A 22,305-nucleotide genomic window follows, 5' to 3' on the forward strand; every position below is an offset into this window, starting at 1 on the left:
AGCACATGGCCGTCTAGGTCAACTGGACATGAGTTCGCTCTCCTGAGCAAAACATTAGTGTTTTACATGGTCATTATGACGAAGGCTGATATTAGACAGTTGTCTTCTGCAATATTATTCCGCATTTAGCATTTCTCAACACCCTAATCGGCAGATATACAAGGTAGGTTTTGCTGAAGTAGTCTGGTGTTACTGTGTGTTTTTCCGGATCAGCTGTGTTGTTTTTGCACTAACCTGGAATAATTCATCGATAGGAAATGTAAGAGCCCAGCAATTTTTCAATATCTGTTGCTTTAATTAATAAACGATTCAGTAAATTAGTTATTGAAGGTATTTACGTATGTGTATGAAATTTCCACTATTCTGTTCTTTTCTTGTTTTAGTCTAAATATTAGTCATTTCTTTATTGAATTTTATCAAATGATCCAAGAATAAGAGCAATATTTCTATTATATTCTAATTATTATGGTAATTTTTTTAATCATGTTGTTTGATTGAATTCATTTAAAATTGCACGATTCTATTTTATTTTAAATTTATATAGCTCCTTTTCAGAGAATAAATGCGCTTTACAATAGTAGTACAATACATAGACAATGAACAGTTGTAGGCAAAAACAAAAGATGCTAACATTTAATAGATAAAAACATAACTAAATAATCATTTATTTGTGGTATTTATTAGTTGCAAAGTGAGTATGTAAGATATTCATATGTATCTTTAGAAATGCATAAAGCAGCACATGATCACTGTGAAATGTGTTATATCTGTATTATATCTTCCAGCATCTCAGACCAGAAAGTCACCATCAGCTGTCAATCATGTCCATGTTCAGCACCGGTATCCTGGTCCTCACGTCTCCGCTACACGTTCTTCCTTTCCGTATAGCGCCTGTACTCACGTCTGCCGCCCAGGTGGTTGAGCGCACGCTTTATGTCCATCTCCACCCCGGCCTGAACCTGGGCACAGGTGGGCAGGTGCGGCCCGTCTACATCCCACCCTTAGGTGATCTTTGCACTCTCATCTCCCGCCTTTACAGCAACGCAGCTGACATTTGCGCACACCTTGACGTCAGGGTCCTGCTCACTAATGTCCGTGGCCAACCGGCACCATTGAGTGGAAACAACGGCCCGTTTCCCACCCCACAGACGCTGTCCCACTCGCCAGAGGTAGTGCTGACAGACTTCCCCATCCAGGATTCAGGCCAGTCCTCGCTGGTCACCCAGTGCTTGCAGAAGTACGCAGGTCACTGCTACGTCTGCACCTCGAGTCTCTCATCTGTGCTTCTGTACCCGCGACTAAAAGAGGTTAGCGGTGAGGAAGATGATGATAGAGGAGGAAGAGGTGCACAGCTAAAACCCTTAGAGACGTTCAGTGATGTGGTTGTTGGAGGCACTTTTGACCGTCTACATGGCGCCCACAAGACCCTGCTGAATATTTCCTGTCTGCTGGCCAACAGACGTTTCGTCATTGGTGTGTGTGACCAGGAACTGCTAAAAAGTAAGTGGAGACCCTCTAGAAAGCTTTACAAGTTTGTTGGATGAATAACTAGTCTAATAAAATGTCTATTGTGTTCTGTAGAGCAGATTATACACTGTTATATATAAAGGTTCGGTTACACTTTATTTTAATGTATCCTTGTTACACACGTTACCATGTATTTACTATAGTAATAACTATAAATCAGGCATAATTACATGCAATTAACCCTCAACCAAATCCTGATCCTACCCAAACCCTATAGTAAGTACATGCAATTAATTATTATGTACTTAAATCTATAATTACACTGTAACTGGGACACATTAAAATAAAGTGTAACCAAAGGTTCTGTATTGGCATTGATGCTTCCATGAAGAACCTTTAACATCCATAGAACATCCATTGCACTAAATGTCTTTATAGTGGAAAATGGTTCTTTAGATTATTAAAATGTTGTTCACACTTAGAAATTTTTATTTTATTTTAAGAACTGTTCACTGAAAGGTTTTTTGGAGAACCAAAAATGGTTATTTAAGGCATTTCTGCGGAAAAAATAAGTAGTTTTGGAACCTTTATTTTTAAAGTCTTTTGTCTATTGTCTAGTCTAAAGTTTTTGACTTTTAGTATGAATATGTTAGCCTTACTGTTATACTTCTATAATCTAGTGTGCTCCAAAACAATGACTAAATTTGGATTTATAAGCATTCAAAACTTAAAGTCTCTCTTCTGTCAATATGGATCAATGATTTTGATGACATCACTCTGCACTTTAGCTTCTCATCAGCTTTTCTGTCCAATCAAATGCTCTCTAGAATCTGAAGCTCCGCCCCTCTACATTATAAATACCCGCTGAAGATGCGGCTGAAATCAGCCACTTATTCACGCATTTACTATTTTCTACATGGTGAGTGGCACATAGTGCACTATATAGGGTATAGGGAACGATTCAGACAGTTTAAATATACTTTCTATTGGGCGAATGAAGTCTGGTTTCACGTTAGTGTCACGCGAGCGGTCCAGAGACACAACATCACAGAGCGGATCATATGATCAAGTCGGCGCAGACAAAAAAACATGAAAATCAGACCCATTTGAATTCTACACAGAATGCTGTATTTTAAAGTGAAATGGAAGAGATTAGGAGGAGAAACGGTTAGAGATTAGGAGGAAACTGTGGTTTACCGAGCTCAACGGCTCTGGCCGAGCTGTGATATAAACTAAACGCTATTGGCTATTTTTAAAAAGGGGAGGAGCTGTTTGATATGTCCCGCCCTGTCTTCCAATTTCAGTGGAAATTACGTCAACACATTGAATAATGCTGCGCATTTCAAGGCACTTCAGTGGGACTTTATGTGTGGCGCTGAATTGAACTCATTTCATAATTGATGAACTTTACAGTTATTGAACTGAACTGAATAAACACTGAACTGACTTTATCTGAATGACACTCTTGTCTTTTTAGAACTGCTTTACTGCAGAATTTGTCCCATATTTGATGGTTTGCATCATTGATTTCTGTAATTTCGCTGTTTATGACTGTGAAGCTGCTTTGAAACTGAATCTTTATTGTGTACTTCTGAGCCAAGCCCAAAAAGCTTTTAATTGTCTTAACCACAAATGATTGGTCTGGAAATTAGCCAAATTTAAGCAAATGCACTAATTAAAAAGTCATTGCTCTATCAGAAGGCTATTCTGTGTTTAGTTACTTTATCTACAGTATTTGTAGTATTTCCTGACCTGTGATTTGTGATTAGAATGGTTTAAACCCATAAAAGACCACTAAATATTTTGCCATTTTTGACTTGGCCCTTTTCTCTTTTCTTTTTTTTGCTCAGGAGTGTGTATAAATAAATGTGACTTGACTTGACTAGTGTTGGAGATGTTTTGCCACCATTGTTATCAACTGATAAACCACTTGTAACCAATGGCGAAACAGTTTGAACCACAAAAAAAACCGTCTAATCTTGTACATTTATTCTTATTTTCTGACTTTAATGTGTAGATAAGGTCTTGAAGGAGTTGATAGAGCCATACGATCGGCGCGTGCAGAAGCTCCAGGACTTTTTGAACGACGTCAAACCGTCGCTCAAGTATGAAATCGTTCCTCTCTCGGACCCCTTCGGCCCCTCTATAACCGACCCTGAGCTGCAGTGCATTGTGGTCAGCGAGGAGACGAGGAAAGGGGGTGAAGCTGTCAACAGAAAGCGAGTGGAAAATGTGAGAACGTTGGTTGTTTTCTGGTGCCTATAAAAAATATTTTGTCGTTATACCAGAAAACCACAATCGTGACCTCAAGTGTATTTGGACACTTAAAAATAAATCAATTCCATTATGTTATTTAGATAATAAAACATACGCTATGGTTCAAAAGTTTGGGGTTAGTTATGAAGGAAAATAATACAATCAAAATTGACAGTAAACCCATTTATAATGTTATAAACGATTTCTATTTCCAATAAATGCTGTTCGTTTGCACTTTATTTATCAAAGAACATTAGGATGATTTGTGAAGGATCATGTGACACTGAAGACTGGAGTAATGATGCTGAAAATTCAACTTTAATCACAGGAATAAATTACATTTTAAAATATATTCAAATAGAAAACAGTTCAAACAAATCGTAACAATATTTCACAATTTTTATTGTATTTTTGTTTAAATAAATGCAGCCTTGGTGAGCAGAAGCTTTCAAAAACTTTAAAAAAATCTTACAGACCCCAAACTTTTGTACAATAGTGTTTTATATAATATTAAGACCTTAAGTTTATACATTTTAATGCTTATAAATCAAAGTATTTTGCTCTGGAAGTTTGTCACCACTCACATGTTGAATCATGTAGACGTTTGTGATCTTTGAGCTTACTATGTTGACCACAGTGCATTTGGACTTTGCTGTTGTCTGCTTTTGGTCATTTATTTATTTACAGTGAGAGATTAAGTGTTGGTGTCTGTGCAGGGATTGGCCGAACTGGTTCTGTACGAGATCCAGCTGTTGAAAGACGCCCATCACGCTGACATCGAGGAGGAGAAGATCAGCTCTTCCAGCCTGAGAACACGATTGCTGGGAACGCTGCTCAAACCTCCATCTGTATGAACATGATACTTCATTCATTCATATTCACCAGTGCTTATAATGTTCTTTATCCGTACATCCATCTATCATTCATTAGTCAATAACTGTCCTATTTATGCATCCTTTGTTGAACTATAGCATGTATTATTGGAAATGGTGTGTGTGCATGAGGAGTTAGTGAATAGTGTGTTCCTCATCAGGATGAATGGTTTCATAGGAGACCTATCAGGTGGTTTCGTCTATTATGGACATAAAGCTTGTTTAGCAGAAAGAGTGACAGACCTTATTCTGTCTCCTCTGTATCACTGGGTCTCCAGACATTAATTTAAAGAGTCATGGCAGTGTGACTGCTGGTGTAATTTAATGAAGGATATTCAGTCATGTGGATCTTGTTGATCATGTGATGACTGATTTGGCTCAGTTGCTACTGCTATTTCTTTTGCCTTCCCTTTTGAGATTATATATTTACTCATATACTCTAAAGTTCAAATGTTTCGGGTCGGAGAGATATTAAAATGTTTTCAACTGCTCACTGCATTTATTTGATCAAAAATACAGAAATATAGTAATATTATTACAATTTTGAATAATATTTGCATTTTAAAATGTAATTTATTCCAGTGATCAAAGCTGAATTTTCAGTATCATTATTACTCCAGTCTTCAGTGTCACATGATCCTTCAGAAATCATTCTAATATGATGATTTGCTGCTCAAGAAACATTTCTGATTATTATTATTATCATCAGTGTTGAACAAAAGAACAGCGTTTATTTGAAATAGAAATCCTTTTCTATTATTATAAATGTCTTTACTCTCACTTTTGACCTATTTAATGCATCCTTGCTGAATAAAAGTATGCATTTCTTAAAAAAATTCCTAACCCCAAACTTTTCAACAAAAGTGTACATATGTTCATATGTATGCTTATGTTGTAATGTAAATGTGAGCAATTATTCATGTAACCTTTTTAAAGATCAAATTAAATATTTGTAAAACTAAATGGGTTCCTTTAGATAGCTAAAGTGTTATTAGTTTAGTATTAATATATTTTTTTTAACTTTTTGTCATGTAACATTTAAAAAAAAAAAAAAAAAAAAATGGTAATTTGATCAAATGTAATGTGATATATTTTAGCATTTAACTTAGCGTTAACATTTTTAATTCTTGGTCTAGTTTAAAAAAATAGTCAATTAATTGTTTATTTCTTTGATTTTATCCACATAGTTCTTGTGGATCTTGGTTTGATTTCCTGTTCTTGTGTTTGCAGCCGCAGCCGGATCTGTCTCTGGACCCGTATGTGATTGGTCTGACGGGCGGCAGCGGGTCGGGCAAGAGCTCAATAGCACACAGACTGGAGGGTCTCGGTGCCGCGCGGATCGACTGCGATCAGCTCGGTCATGAGGTGTACCTGCCGGGAACATCTGCCTATCAGAAGGTCATCCAGGAGTTCGGTCCAGGTAGGGAGAGGAGACCTCAAAATTACCTAAAAGAAATGAGTTCACTTCACTCATATATTACTGAATGTTCATTGTACTTATAGGAAAAAAAGGTAACGTGAACTCATAAGCTGAATGAGTTGCAGTAGATTTCAAGTTCCCAGCATGCTTTGCATCAGACTGTATAAGGAGAATAACACTGTAAAAAAAGATATATAATGAGTAAGTCATAGCAACATATGTTTTCCCATTACTTTAACTCATTGAAATAATTTCAACATCATTTTCTAAGTTAAACAAGATTTAACTTGGCAATTAAAAAAAAAAATAGTTGAAATTACTTGTACAGCCAATTTTATACTTAAAATATAAGGCAGCAACTGAACTTTAATTGGGGACATTTTGTGCCGTGAAATGTTTGAAAACAAAGAAATGTTTGAGTTAATAGTACGCTTATGCAATCAAATTGTATGAGTTTGATCAGTGTTTCAATTAAATTGCAATTAACATGTGATACAAAATCAAAATGTAAAGTTCTACTCATTTAACTTGAAAGAATTTGATATAGAAAAAAATGACTAATGCCAACATGTTGGGGTTTATAGTGTGATGAATCTCAGTTTGTACTGGCCTTCTGCAGATTTTCCCCACACAAAACATGAAAAATGTCAGTTAATCATGTTTTGTTTCTCTTTGCTGTCAGATATAGTTAATGAGGATAAGACCATCAACAGACGAGTACTGGGGGGAAAAGTGTTTGGTAACCAGGTAATTTAACTGCTGATTAATATAACTGAATTCAGAACACGTAGTTTTCGTCCTGTTCATATTGTGTGCATGTTTCTGTATGTGTTTTCCAGGAGCGTCTGAAAGCTCTGACAGATATTGTGTGGCCTGAGATTGCTCTGCTGGTGAAGAAAAGAATTAAACAAGCAAAAGAAGAGGGTGAGGCATTTCATCTCAGAATTGTTCCGTTTTAAATTGTACATCTTTTCTGGGTGAGTGTGATTAATTCTCCCTCTTCCTGGTTTCAGGTAAGCATGTTTGCGTGGTGGATGCGGCTGTGTTGCTCGAGGCGGGATGGACATATTTGGTGCATGAGGTTTGGGTGGCCACCATCCCAGAGGAAGAGGTACCACAATGTTTATATAGCCAGACCGATGATTATTATTATTTTTTTAAATACTGTAAAGTTGAAAAGACCGAGACCACTTTCTGGGATTCAAAATCAGTTTTACACCTGGAAAAAAGTGCTTTGAAACAATGTTTTGAAAAATTTAAAACAAAGAAGCATGCAAACAACCTGAAATATTAAAATAATCAGTAATATTGTAAAATATTTTTACAATTCCAAAAACTGTTTTCCATTGTACTGTAATATGAATTTTCAGGATCATTACTCCAGTCTTCAGTGTCACATGATCCTTCACAAATCATAATAATATGCTGATTTGCTGCTCAAGAAACATTTATCATTTGAAATCACGTGTTGAAAAAGTTGTACATGTAAATTGTGATACATTTTTTTCAGTATTCTTTAATGGACATAGTTCAAAAGTACAGCATTTATTTGAAATTAAATTTTTGTATTACTAAAAATGTCCATTTAATCAATTTAATGCATCCTTGCTCAAAAGTATTTATGGCAAAAAAAAAAAGTACTGTAAAAACTGTACTGTAAGTGCAAGTGGCATTGATCACGTGACTCTTTGTACATTTTATTATGCTGATAATACAATTTGTAAAGAAAAAGTTATTTTTGCTAAAAATCACAGACTATTGCATCCCACTGTATGTATGTGTGTGTATATATATATATATATATATATAATATATATATATAGTCCTCCAAGACCAAATACCAGTGACATGCTAAAACTATTCAGAGAGTTGTCATGATTGAAATAACAATATTGGGATTCTAGATGTGTTAACACTCTCTGTCTCAGGCAGTGAAGCGTATAGTCCAGCGTGACGGTGTGAAGGAGGAAGACGCCTTGAGGAGACTGAAGAGTCAGTGGCCGAATGCTAAGCTGATAGAACATGCTAACGTAGTGCTGTGCACACTGTGGGAACCTGATGTTACTCAGAGACAGGTATAAGCCAAACACAATGGATGTGCTTTATTAACCTCAGAACATGCAGCTGATCAATAATGCATGCATGTCTCCCTAGGTATTGAAAGCCTGGAATCTTTTACAGCATCGGATTCAAAAGAGGCAAGAGACAACCAGATCTTCACTCTGAGTGCTTGACAGACTTCTCTGTTAAAGCATAACCAGATCTCAACACTTTCAGAATTTTGTGAAATATTAACAGTTTTTCTTAGTTGATCATTTCAGAAGCATAAACCTGTTCTTTTAATCATTCATCTTGTTGCATCAAAAGCCTGCATTCTTCTTAAGCAAATGAGCCAGTATCAGTTATAGCTCTTTTGATGATCATGAGCTCTTTTACAGACAGTTCACCAATTATTTTTGTGCCTAATGTCAGAAATATTGTCAGTTTATATTTAGTTTTCACCTTCTCATTTTACTTAAGTTATTTTCACTGAAAAAGGCTTTGACATGATTGGTGTAGATGATACATGAAGATGGTTATTAATCTATTGTGCCTCCTAAAAACCAAAGTTAAAAATGAATGTCAGATTAACCCATGATAGACAACTCAGTGATTCAAAGCAAAATAAGTTGATTTTTGATATAACAGCAAACAATTCTCAATATGAATATGGTTTTAAATTAGACATTAAAAATAAAACTGTTACTTAATTTCATAAAACTTTAATGCATTTATTCTTCATATATACACACGCATGTACAACAAATGTAACTTTTTAAAATGTCTTTCTCTGTATTAAATACCATGTCCAACTTCTGTAGATAATGCTCAAACTAGCAAATATCAAACTATTTCACACCAAGGATAAGGGATAATATGAATAAGGGTGTGTGTTAAAACTGACTGAAAAACCAACAATAGAACAAATCAGAAATTGTGAATTACAACAGAATCTAGTGACGTCAGACATAAGATAAAATGGTTTAAAGTGCTCGTTCCAACAAATTTTGCACATGGTTCCTAACATTCTCTCAGTTGTGTCCCACTTCAGAAATCCACTTCATAGGTTCACGTTCTAGAGTCCCACAGAGAGTCTGGCTGAACACAGCGCCTTTCCTAGGCTGTTGGATGCACAGCATTTGTAGATCCCAGAATCCCCTGGTTGTACGTGATCAAGGGTGAGCGTGCAAATGCCGTTATTGTCATAATTCATCTGAACTCGTCCGGACATCTCCAGCGGCGCCTCATCAAACAGCCAGATCACTTCAGGGTCAGGATATCCTGCGAAAACAGAAAAATTCCAGGGAATTATGATCCAATAAAAACCTTAACGAACCCTGACACATGAAAGAAGTCCGAAAAATCTAATGTTTTAAAATGTCTAAAGATTCAATAAACCGTCCCAATCTAAAAATGAAGAGTTCAGATGCAAAAGCCTCTAAGTGCCATCTGAAATTTTCTTCTAGAATGATCATTATCAAGCTTGTATATTAAAGTTCAGTAATTTCACTTAAATGGCAATGCAAATTACCTATTAATTGTCATTTAGTGAAATTACTGAACTTAAATATACAAGCTTGATAAAAATGATCATTCTAGAAGAAAATTTCAAATGGCACTTAGAGGCTTTTGCATCTGAACTCTTCAAATATTTCATATGCATTAGAGCATCATGATACATTAGGCTTTTATGGCTAATATAGGAGTATGATACAATATGGAACTCATACTTGCCTCAATTTTATTAATATGCCCAAACTGAGCAATTTGTATTTGTATGCAATTTGGTGCAGTTGCTGATATTCATGTCCAAAAACTTAAATAATTAGTCTGCTATACCCTTTATAAGATCTCAAGCTCTCATAGATTACAAGCTATCAGAATTTCACAGTATTATGGAGATATAGAGAGTGACAACTTATTTTATATGCACTTTATGTATTAGTATATTATATTTAAATGCTTAGTTGTATGATCAAAGCTCTGTAGTTTTAATTGTTGGGGGCAAAACAGTATAAAGAAAAGGACAACTTGCTTCTATCCGGTAAGTGTTCATCTTGAAATCTTACTAACAATATAAGGGTTACAATTCTGCCAATTAGTAAACATTTCACAAGACAAAGACACAAAAGTTGATCATTTCTCTAAGGCCTCTAAATGTGCGTATCAAATAAGATAAAGTAGGCTTTATAGGGTTAACAGACTTATACTGCAGGAGGATATTGAAGAGACGCTCATGTTTGATGTATCAATTGTTTTAATTTTGTCCACAAAGTTTTGCTAGTAAATGATTACGTCTGAAACACTGAACAGTACCATGTATTGTACAGGCCAGGTTGACTGTGGCTCCACGGCTCTCGGTTAGGTCACACAGGGCTTGGTGGAAACGTGGTTCACTCCACAGCCGTTTTTCCAGTGACGCTACAGCTTGTTCAGCCTCTTTTCCCAGAGCTTGCTCTGAAATACAGAGGGACATCATGAGGACAAACGATTCATCCTCAGGTAGTTGCAGGTCAAGTCATTTTCGTGTCACTAGCCAAACAGAAAATGATATTCCCATGTGTCTTACCATCTAGAGAATTGGGAGAATGTGTGCCATCAGATTTGCTGCATCGAGCCATCCTCTTTAGTGCAAGCAGGGCTTTACCGGTTTTCTGCAAGACAGAAACGATACGCAGTTTACCAAAGAGGTAGTATTGATAAACACATGAATGAAGTGATGATAGCCATCAGGGAGTTTTATACCAAAACAACTGCAAGCGAATAACCTCCTGATTTTCATACCTTCCATTTCTGTCGGGCCAGGTATCTTCTCATCTTGTCTTTGTTAAGGGATTTAGTTGATCTTGAGTTTGAGTCGTCAAATAAGGCTATCCAGGGATGAGCTAAAGCCTTCTCACAGGACAGTCTTGTTCTAGGAGTGTAAATTGAAATTAAACACTGCATACTACCATAAAACAGGTGACTTTCAGCATTTTGAATGTTGACTGAAAATGGGCCATTAAATAAAAGGTTAGATTATAGTAAAACATGCATCATGTGACCGTCCATCATTCACCTCGTATCCTTCATCAGTAGGCCGCTGATGAAATCCTTGGCCTCATCCGTGATATCATCAAAACTCTCAGGCTCAAACTCCCATTGTGCGGCAGTAACCAGAGCCAAGGTTTCCGCATCACTGTTTCCCTGGAATGGAGACTCGCCACTCAGTCTGGAAAAGCGTGGAAATGGAAGCATTACAGAAACCAAAAATGCACATATTAGTTAAAAATGGCTCCATTTGTAGTCCTTACAGAATATAGCAGATGACGCCGATGCTCCACAAGTCAGTGGCCAGATCTACAGGTTCATAATTGATGACCTCTGGGGCCACAAACTCTGGAGTCCCATGACACACCATCAGCGGTTTCCCAGGCTCTGCAAGGGCACACAAATAAAATATTTATTGTAATACAAATTAATGGTGCCTTCACGTGCTATGGTAATTATGGTAAATACCAAAAGCCGACGTGGAAAATCCACATGAACACCCCCTCATGTGGTATTTTCCACTGGGCAGCTCGTAGAATATTTTGATGCACGAGTTGCCGAGATGAGATAACCTTTGACCTTTTCAAAAGCAACGTAAGAGTCGTGAATACTGTTAGCGGATAGTTTTTGTAGCCTATACAATGTTGTGTCATTAACAATTGTAATATAATGCGTTAACACTCAGTTTTCAAATTCGCCGCAATTTCCTTGGTTCATATTTAATTATTTTATGTTGTTTTTTATTTATTTATTTATTTATTAATTATGTTTTAATCATCAGAAAGCACCATATTTATGTTTTTTTGTAAAGATAAAAAAAGATACTCTACTGACACAGACTTTGCGGGTACTACATTACGACAACAAAAGCACTTGAACACAACACACTGGTAAATACCAGTTCACAAGTGGAAAATATCATCTTTTCCATAGCCCATGAAGGCAGCATAACACACACGTCCTTTTATAAGTGTTAAAGTCCATGTGATTTAGTCCAGCCTATTCCAGTTTATAGTACTCAAGTGTTAAGCAGTACAAATGAACATGCTACTAGTCTAATCTGGCACAAGGGCACATTTGCATATCTGTCCTAGATAAATATTTCTTGAATAAAGGTGCAGTAAGCAATTTCTAGGCAGCGCTGTTGAAAATTGCAATTACCACCCAAACAAACAATTTTGTGAATATTTGTTAGATGTCTGCTCCGTTTATATGTTGGGGGGAAAAAAATAAAATAAAATAGTCTGTACATAGTCCTGACTGCACCGTATCCACTCATGATGGAGGAGTGATCAAACAGGACATGTAGAAAGAGATATGGCCAAAGAGGAAAATGTAAGGGGAATATAATTGGAAAAATAACGTTACTATAAACCAAGACCTCTAGGACCCGCGTTAATATTGGAAACGCTTCCACTTTTGGTTCCATGTTGATATCACATGACCAAACGCGTCTTGCTCATTGGCTGACGCTGCAACTAGAAACATGTCTATGGTCAGATATCCTTTCCTTGAAGGAGACGTTAAACTCTTGCCAAAACGCCAACGACAGCTTATTTCTGTTGTTCTGGTAACCTATTTCTATGATAACGCCACGGGAAAGTAACAAAGACTGTTTAATTATGTAACTGGGTTTTGTAGCTTTGTAAAAGTGCACTTCAAGAGAAGACGAACGTGTTGTAAAACAATCAAACAGAGTTGACAATCTCCACCTCACCAATCTCTCTCTGCCAAAGTCTTTTAATATTAAATACGGTTCGGAGCATTAAATTATGGACCACGGTTATGCATTAGCCGCAGGGACATTACAAACTCTGTCGAGGAAGCGAAAGAGGTCAGATGAAAAGAGAGAAAGAGATAGACTGAGGCAGAAAAACAGAGTAAACATCGGCGCGGCCTATTCCAGGTGGAAAGCGCTGAAGGTGGAAAGGGGCATGAAGAATGACGCAGAAGTTGCTCGTTATCTGCTGGACAGGTAATGAATTACATTGTGTACACATTTATTTAAAAGTAATGAGTATCGCGTCATCATAAATCTGTACTTGTAGGATATAGTGTAATGCTGCGTCCACGCCGATAGCTGTCAGTGTGAAGAAGACTTCAAGACTGCTGTCAAATCCGTCATTTAAACAAGGTGGAAAGATTTTATTACGGAGAAACCCCGATTAAAAATGCCCAAGTTGCTGCTTTTCTTTATAGGTCAGATTAATTGATTCGGAGTTGTGATTATGAGCGGTTTAAACAGTGTAATGTATACAAATGTCATGCTTATCCATGTCAACAGATGGCAGTATTGGTTTGTGTATCTATATATAGTGTATAAAGAGAGCAGAGCTATCGCTCGCCATGTAACTATTGAATTTCCATTGCCTTAAATGAAATATTTGTGTTTTTATAGATAGCTTGTTTTATTTAATGCCATGTCAGCATCTAAGGCTATTTTCATGGCAAAAATTCAATAACAAAAATCATAAATACAATAAAACAAAGCAAACAAGTCATATTATATAATTTCTTTTTAAATTAACATACGAAAAAGAGAAATAGAAAATCTTTTCAGGCATAATCTTAAATATGTCCTTAAGTGAAATAACTTAATAAAAGAGCATTCTACTTGTTGTATTACAAACATATTGTATTGGACTGTCCTGGATATGTTTTAATAGAAATGAAGTTACTAGCGTGTACATTAAAGCTATAGTAGGTAATCCTGTTCAGAAACACTTTTTTATACTGGGTGAAATGGTCCTTCCATCCTGAGAGTAGTCAATACATTATGTGTTCACTGAAAAAGGAATGAAAACAATCAGACCTCTGTAGCAGCTGCAGGACAGTAAAAACTCTGACCAATCACTGCCACTCGGTGCGAATGTAAAGAACCAATCAGATGCCTTCATGTCTCGTGCCCGAGCCCCACTGCGTGCGCTGCCCTGCGTGCACTCATCACATGTCACCGTTCCCGGAAATATTCAGCTCACTACACCGAGTCCATATTAGGCCCTGTCCCAAATGGCACACTCCGGACTTGTGGACTTCCTCAGAGTCCACACTTTGGTGACGTCATGTAGTGCAGACCTATAGGGCCCTTGGCGCGAGTCCACGAGGGCGCATTGAGAGGTATGTTTGGGACAGACTCGATCGTCCCGCCGGAAATAACGGTCTGGTTGTTGTTGGACAGGAGAAATCACGTTTTTGCGCTCCGACGTCTTATCTCCATGTCAACTACACAGCCTAATTTTACAGTTCTATATTTTTATATTGTGCATGCCACCTGGGCATTAGACAATAGATACATCATGCTTATTTAAAAGATGTATACAGTTGTAGCTAGCTGCATAATAATACATAATGTTCCATTTGAACTAAGATTATAATTTTAACACATAATGAAAATGTGCATGAGTTTCAGATGAATTTACAGGTTTCAATATTCATACTATGTTTACATATGACTCAGTAAAGCCCCGACATTCGGTTCTATTTATTTAATGAATTATAATGTGATCGTATTATTCAACAGCTAGTAAAATATACGTAATAAAAACCGTAATATTTTCTTCTCAGCCATGTCAACAATTATCCCTGAGCGAGATCTCCTCCCATCCGCTGTCTGATTGGCCTTTCGCAAGGATTCCTGGGTAGTTAAAGTGCGTGAAGCCTGCTTCTATGCGGGCTTCGCGGAAGACCGCTTCAAGGGTACAAAGGGGGCGCTGCTGAGCGCACTTCAGAGCGTTAAAATGCTGAATGGGACGGCCTACGGACTCGTAGACTCGGCGAGCACGCGCAATTCAAGTCCACGAGACCGAAAGTCCACATGAAGTGCGCGATTTGGGACAGGGCCTTAGACATTCTCTGACCGAGTGTAGCCTGGTTTATACTTGACGCGTCCGCACGAGCGCGAAGGTGCGCGCGGCAAAAATGACGTCATTGCGGTGTGGGCGGTCGTGCGCGTTGGGTTCGCAAGACCCAATTTCGCCTGGCGGTGTGCGCGACATTTTTTGTAACAACGCGGGCGGCGCCGCATCCGAAGATGAACGACTTCGAGCCGAATCTGGCCGAGCTCGAACTTCTCACCACACCGACACCCAGTTTGCACGTCTAAATTAGTTGCTTACATTTAAAAAATGAGCATACAATAGCATAAAAAGTATTTTTAATGAACAAAGGTCCATAATAAAAATGTTCACGAAACTTAATGAAATGTTTAGTGAAATTAGAAAATATGTAAGAGATTGTTAATTTAGTTATATTGTATACACATTCTCATATCCATATATTTTGTTTTATTGTCACGAGTAATAATCTCAGGGTTTACTGAGTTTTGCACTATTCTTTTTGTAGTGTGGTGGTGTACTAAAATAAACATTGTCACGTGTGTATAGCTTTCTTCTTCTCACCGCTGATTCCTGATGGTTTAGAGCAGGGGTTCCCAAACTTTTCCATTCCAGGACCCACCTAGACAAGAATAATCGATCTCAAGACCCACCAAAATATAAAATAATTTTAAAGCATGAATGTGGGGTGGGAGGCGTTAGTTCTCTTTGGAGCAGTTTTTTTCCTTGTTATAGTATACTATGAATGACAAGTTTAATTGCAATACCAACTTTTGGCACATTATCAAAAATTGAGAGCCTAACAGCCTAATGGCTGTTGAAATAATGTGAAGAATACTGAGTAGTTTTTGTCTGCTGCCTCAGCTTATTTACCAGACATGGCAGAACAAATTTAAAGAAATGAAAAAAGATTAAGTAAGCTTAATCATAACCAAAGGTTTGATATGACAAAAATCAGAATATAAAAAAATATAATAGACTAATAATTTTATTTGACAGTAGGCCCAGGACCTAGAATTTCAATACTAATATTTATGCTGCGAGTGTTGTTAAACTCATTGCGTTGTTCAGCGCAGAAAACGCTTTCGTGCTCGTGTGTGTACATGTGAAATACTTTATATATAGGCTATATTTTTTGCGTTGTAGCAAAATGCATGCAAGAGAACGCAAACAACGCACTCTTACGACGACCATATCTCTGAAAGACAACAGTGCTGTGTTGAACAGACGACAGAGAAATCAGTGCGATTTGTTTCATGAAGCGCGCGCTTGCGACATGTTGTGTTAACAATTTCAACGTCTCAGAGCGGCGCGGTTCATTAAGCGGTTATGTGCGCATTATTAACAAGAAGAAACTCGTTTACTCCAATCACTGCTATGCATTCTGCATTAGATCGCATTACACCGGATAATTCAAATGTCACGAAAGGCTGATTCAGGTCTCCGCTGCGTTTCCCTAAAGCATCGGGAGCTAAGCTGATCGTAGAGACCATAAGTGGCAACGGTTTTACGATCTACGATGCTTTTGGGAAACGCAGCGCCTTTCGTGACATTTGAATTCTCCTGTGTAATGCGATCTCATAGCGATTTCTATTTAACGTTGGTACATAGTGCAAAATGTTTGTGTGTGTGTCATTCATGAAACGTAAATTTAGCTGCAGCCAATAGTGACTGCGCGACCCACCTCTTCCCAATCTGCGACCCACAAATGGGTCGCGACCCACAGTTTGAAAACCCCTGGTTTAGAGGACAATTACCCGAGTCGCCCCCTGTCGTTTCAAAGAATAGTACAACGGCGAGCGCGTCAAGTATTTTTTACAGTCTATGGTATAAACGCCTCGTCCGTTTGGGGAGGTGCGCGCGCAGTCTGAAGAGACTCGCGCTGCGGAGCCAGGCGAAAGTATAAACAAGGCTTAAGCAGGAGTTTGCGGCACAATGGAAGAGAAAATGCAGCAAAAACTACCAATGCCAGCGTTGCTGGTAACTGCTCGCCCTGATAAAAAGCCTAAAAAAAGAAAATCGGTGGCAGAAAAGGCTGCAACGAAACAGGCACTGGATAAAGCCAGAGGACAAACTCGCGTAAACATTGGTGCAGCATTTGAACGGTGGAGACAACTGAGGGAGCTGAAGGGCCTGAAAAGCGATGCCGAGGTCGCGGTCTTTCTGCTGGACAGGTATTGGTTTTGCTTCGGGGGGATTTGTTATTTCCATGATATATGTTACGCGGACTGTACGTAGGATCAGATCCAATGCTCTCGTCGTGGAAGCTCTAACAACCAAAATAACGAAGATATATAAAAACAGAAAATTCACGTTTGCCAGTGATAGTAACAAAACAAAACGTTACATTGTTACATTTAATTTAGCAGACGCTTTTATCCAAAGAGACGTAGCTACATTTCAGAGTTCATACAACACCAAACGTGTAACGTTAGCCTGAAAGCTGCGAGTAACATTACTAACAATAGCCATGCTTTTTTTTTTTTGCATTCATTGTAATAATAATATAGTTTACTTACAGGTGAATGAGACATGAAGTAGTTTGGTTGATGCCCATAATGTGCTGAAATACTCGGCTTTCCTGTGACCTGCAGCTGACTCCGACTGTGGATGCGCGTTCATGTTTGTGGGGGCGTAGCTTTGGACGGAGTACTGACGGGAGGGGGTGGAGCTTAGAAGAGGTGCCGCTTTCAATTCTTGCTAGCTCTCCAACATTACCTACTATAAGCTGTTTTTGACAAAACAGGTTTGCAGTATGGGAATGGGGGTTTAAAGGGATGGTTTTAACCCAAAAATTAAAATTCAGTAATTTATCCTCATGTTGTCCCAAACCTTTACGAGTTTCTCTCTTCTGCTGAAAACAATGATATTTTGAAGAATGTTGGTAACCAAACAGTTTACAGTAGCCATTGACTTCAATGGTAAGAAAAGAAAAACTATGGAAGTCAATAACTACTATTAAAGCTACACTGTGTAATTGTTTAAGTTGATTTTTAGCAACAAAAAAAACACTTTGTTCTTTCAAAATGATGTGCTCATTCGTGTTTAATTACTTCCACCAACTAATCAAGTATTCTCGTAAGCGTATAATCTGCCATTTTTTTTATTTTATTTTTTATTAACATTTTGCCAGTAACATTCGAAAACATAGTATTATATTCCAACGAAAGTTAGCAATGAATAAGAACAAACAATCTGTTACGAGGGATTTAGAATCGAATCTGCCATTCAGAATACACAGACATACGAGCGAGTTGCGCCTCCATCTTGAAAATACAGTAGCCAGAGAGGGACATACCTGTTAATTCAAGCTTCGCCTTTCGCGCTTTTACACTCAGTGGCACCGTGACGAATGCGAGGGGGAGATTGCTCGCGACTGATTTGAAAGATTGCTGAAGATGGAGGATCACGTCTATTCTCGAGGACATGTAACAGAGCCGCCAATAATGGGAAAGAGAGAATTAAAGCGACAACGCGACAGGAAAATCAACCAGACCAAAGTCAATATTGGAGTGGCTTTTCCAAGATGGAAAGAGCTCATGAGGAGCAAGGGTTTTAAAAGGGACGCCGAAGTTGCCTGCTATCTTCTCGACAGGTAATTCAGCCTATTTGTGTAAATTCGAAGTTTTATAGTTGCTTGGTTTAACATAGCATGATTGTGCATAACGCTAGAACGACGTCTAGGAGTAATCGTAGACTGTAAAAATAATAATAATGGCCACTGTAGGAGTAAAAATTCTTAAATATATTTTTAGTTCAACATAAGAAACTTAAAGGTTTTGGAACAACAAAAGGGTGAGTAAATCGTATAGACAACAACAAAAGGGTGAGTAAATCGTATAGACAACAACAACGTAAATAGCCATTTTCATTTTGGGGTGAACTATCCCTTTAAGAGTGGTGGGTCTGGTGGTTTAGTACGAAGCCGCGCGCGTTCATAAACACCGAAGTCCAGCGCGCGGGGCTGTGGAAGGGTGAGTGGCTGCAATAAAAGTCTTGTAACTTTGGAAATAGTCATCTAGATTGATTATGGATCGCTTGACCTATGAAGAAACACCCGTGGTCAAAGCAAAGGCGCCTCAACACGCAGTGAGGAAGAGAGAATGCGACAGAATCCGCAACAAAACTAGAATAAATATCGGCAGGGCTTTTGAGCGATGGCGACAGTTGCGCGAGCTGAAGGGGTTCAAGTCCGACCCAGAGCTGGCTTTCTTCTTGCTGGACACTGTGGACAGGTAAGGTTATGGGGGTGATTGTAAAAAAAATGTTAGGTTTCAATCATTAGTGTCGATCTAAAGCACAAGTTACATAGTGTAGGTTGGGGAGGTTTACTATTTGCGCCATTAACTTGTTTATAGCGTCTAACGATTGCCAGCGTTACTCCAGTACAGAGTAACCAAACGTTAGTGTTCATATTCTCTCATTTTTCGTTTATTAAGGGTGTGTGGTGAACATCCATCACAAGACCAATCCAGTGCATCTCTGAGAAAGAGAGGACGACCAAGGAAAGCAAGAGCTGCACCGCAAGCAAGAGCTGCACCGCAAACTGAGGTATGGAAGAAAATAGTCAATTGCACAAGCACAGTCTGCCTAAAATACTTTTTTTTAATGGTTATTTGCTACTGTTAAATACCAGTAGCTCTTGTTAGACTAGTAGACTGCATTACACTGCATCTGATACAACATACTAATTTAAGACATGGATTGTCTTGGGATTCATCTCAGCCCAGTCCAGACCCCTACTCAACAGATCAATGTCATGCCAGCGAAGACCCCCACTCAACAGACCACTCTCAGCCCAGTTCAGACCACCAGTCGGACTCCGAATCTCAGCCTAGTCCGGATCCCCAGCCCACAAACGTTGAGGTCCTTGGCATATGCTATGACCTTCCTTCCCATTGGCCATATAAACCAGTAAGTCCTACTTAGATACTAGTTTGGTTCAGTTATGCCATTATTACAGTGTTTACAATCCAGCAGTTTTTTTATATCTTTGACCTTAAGCTCTTCCCCTCAAATGTTGTGCAAATTGTTAAAAATAGGGGCTAACATTCGGGCGATCTGCACACTTGTGACTGCTCATCAGTTGAAATGTATTAAATGTAGAGTTGTGTAAACTGTACACAAATAATAATTTTGCCCTTCTTACTAGTATTAAGTCACTATTTTCTGTTTAGGATAAACAAGCACAGCCTGAAAGACAAAATTATGGGTCTGATCATCAGTACAGCTTTGCTCGTCATAGTTCGTCTTCAAGCACAACTACAGAGGAAGACAATGCAATGAACTGGGAGGAAATAAAGGTCGGTAAAACTGTACTACAAATGGTCTTTCCTGTGAAAAATGGACACTTTTCAGGACTAGTTTCCCATATCTTTGTAAAGTCATCAATACTAGTTTCCCATATTTTAGTTAAGTCATCAATACTCACTAACACTCTAGACCGGGGTGTCCAAACTCGGTCCTGGAGGGCCACTGTCCTGCTGAGTTTAACTCCCAACTTGCCTCAACACCTGCCTGAAAGTTTCCTCTATGCCCTTGATTAGCCAATTCAGGTGTTCAATAGGGGTTGGAACCAAACTTTGCAGGACGGTGACCCCACAGGAGCAGGATTGGACACCACTGCTCTAGATATTCTCAACCAAAATCATTGCATCCTGGGATGGTTTTTAACAGATTTGGACACATGATGGCTGCTTAACAAAGGGATAGTTCACTTTGAAATTAAATTTTGTTATGTTTTAGCTTACCTCAAGGGCATCCAAGATGTAGGTGTCTTTTTTCCCCGCAGTATTTTCAATTTTGATATTTTTAGGTCAAACCGTTCTTGTCTGTCAGTCCTATAATGCAGGTCTGTGGTCACTGTCTCAAAGAGCATGCACAGAGTCCAAATTAAAACAATTCCCCATCGTCCAAATTAAACAGTTCCCCATCGTAAGTACACATTGATGGCCTAAGACACGAAACGAGCGGTTTGTGTGAGAAAACGAACAGTATTTATATCGTTTTTACCTCTTATACACAGCCACGTCCAAGTGATCTGAGGGCGCGCGCGCATCCTGGTGTGTGACTTGTGCGCAGACTGGTGCATAGATATATATACACTAGATGTTGCCTTGGCTACGGCAGTTCATTGGAACGAATGCCGTAGGCAAGGCGGCATCTATTCTAGTGTTTCTATTCTCACACAAACCGCTCGTTTCGTGTCTTAGGCCATCAATGTGTACTTACGATGGGGAATTGTTTTAATTTGGACTCTGTGCATGCTCTTTGAGACAGTGACCATAGACCTGCATTATAGGACTGACAGACAAGAACGGTTTGACCTAAAAATATCAAAATTGAAACTACTGCGGAAAAAAAGACACCTACATCTTGGATGCCCTTGAGGTAAGCTAAAACATACCAAAATTTAATTTCAAAGTGAACTATCCCTTTAATCCACTCATTTAGTAACATTTTTTGTAAAGAAATTAAAGCCTAATCTTGTCTACAATGCTTAAGCCTTCAGATCGGTTAAGATGTGAAGACCACGAGAAACGAATTTAGTCAAATGTTACCAAACTGCGCACTGGCAAAATATATCCAGTTAGCTCACCAATTGTTTTCGGTCTTCTAGGATGAACTGGCACAGACTACACAGCGACTGGAAGAGCGTTTAAATGTCATGAGGTCCTTAACTGATGGAGCATTGGAACCCATTTCAATGACAAGAGGAAAAGATGATCAGAAGGAAGTGAAATGGATGGTCAACAAATCCAGTTTGACAGGACTTTTTAGAACCTGCCATCAGTGTGGAGAGCCAGTCCTGGAGTTTAAAACGTTAACGTCAGGGAGCCTCGTCCGCATTCAGTGGGAATGCTCAAAGGGACATCTCATGTGGCTTTTCCCCAACAACCCAACGTAACAGACACTGAAACCAGACGTGAAAGAATGGACTGCAAAGAATAAATCTAGGTTTTTATAAATTGTGAATAGCAAATAAAGTTTACACTTTGGAATGAACGTTACATTTTTCTTCTTTGGTGGAACGGCACAATTAATCGTTAAAAGGTCGAAATCTCGATTCAAACACCCACACGATCTTATGTCTAAATGACAACGATTAAGCTACGGCTATTGAACCTTTGAAAAGTACAAACCCCTTCCTTCACAGACTTTTTCCAACCACACTGTATCATTTCTGTCTTACAATAATTAAAAATATCACAGAAGTACTGGGTTGAGTTTATAGTCGGGATATAAACACTGATGTCTATGGTAGCGATCAAAATGGAGTCAATCACCTTTGAAAGTAAAGATTGTATCAATTATATCATTGCACCAGTAAGTGGAGACAAGTGACTAAAAATGTCTGTCATTGAATCATTTGAGAGATTTGTTCAAA

General features: G+C 38.4%; 3 protein-coding genes across 7 annotated transcripts in view; 2 read left to right on the forward strand and 1 right to left on the reverse strand.

Annotated features, from left to right (window-relative positions):
- coasy (CoA synthase) lies at positions 1–8,874 on the forward strand. Of its 2 annotated transcripts, none has more exons than XM_079863514.1 (10): positions 1–163; positions 786–1,500; positions 3,485–3,699; positions 4,440–4,571; positions 5,826–6,015; positions 6,698–6,762; positions 6,855–6,939; positions 7,029–7,126; positions 7,944–8,090; positions 8,170–8,874. In XM_079863514.1, exons 2-10 carry the CDS (start codon positions 822–824, stop codon positions 8,239–8,241), a joined length of 1,683 nt encoding a protein of 560 aa, XP_079719640.1. In that variant the 5' UTR covers positions 1–163; positions 786–821; the 3' UTR covers positions 8,242–8,874. The 2 variants fall into 2 exon arrangements, with proteins under 2 accessions (XP_079719640.1, XP_079719641.1); XM_079863515.1 differs by lacking the exon at positions 1–163 and adding an exon at positions 186–259.
- Positions 8,764–22,305, reverse strand: part of LOC307153801 (myosin light chain kinase, smooth muscle-like) — a 20,292-nt gene continuing 6,750 nt past the window's right edge. The window contains exons 10-15 of the mRNA XM_079863512.1: positions 11,349–11,472; positions 11,114–11,266; positions 10,840–10,969; positions 10,625–10,709; positions 10,372–10,512; positions 8,764–9,336 (exon numbers count right to left, since the gene is read on the reverse strand). Of these exons, the coding sequence (XP_079719638.1) occupies positions 9,131–9,336; positions 10,372–10,512; positions 10,625–10,709; positions 10,840–10,969; positions 11,114–11,266; positions 11,349–11,472 (839 nt within the window). The 3' untranslated portion in view covers positions 8,764–9,130. The remainder of the gene's footprint in view (positions 9,337–10,371; positions 10,513–10,624; positions 10,710–10,839; positions 10,970–11,113; positions 11,267–11,348; positions 11,473–22,305) is intronic.
- LOC307153807 (uncharacterized protein) lies at positions 12,554–22,128 on the forward strand. Of its 4 annotated transcripts, none has more exons than XM_079863524.1 (5): positions 12,554–13,060; positions 19,358–19,469; positions 19,644–19,832; positions 20,096–20,221; positions 21,538–21,921. In XM_079863524.1, the coding sequence occupies exons 1-5, from the start codon at positions 12,858–12,860 to the stop codon at positions 21,823–21,825; spliced, it is 918 nt and encodes a 305-aa protein (XP_079719650.1). In that variant the 5' UTR covers positions 12,554–12,857; the 3' UTR covers positions 21,826–21,921. The 4 variants fall into 4 exon arrangements, with proteins under 4 accessions (XP_079719650.1, XP_079719648.1, XP_079719651.1 ...); XM_079863522.1 differs by lacking the exon at positions 12,554–13,060 and adding an exon at positions 16,777–17,092; XM_079863525.1 differs by lacking the exon at positions 12,554–13,060 and adding an exon at positions 18,193–18,513 and having other exon boundaries at positions 21,538–22,128.

This window comes from Squalius cephalus, assembly GCF_949319135.1.
Source record: "Squalius cephalus genome assembly, chromosome: 25".
NCBI classification, from domain to species: Eukaryota; Metazoa; Chordata; class Actinopteri; order Cypriniformes; family Leuciscidae; genus Squalius; species Squalius cephalus.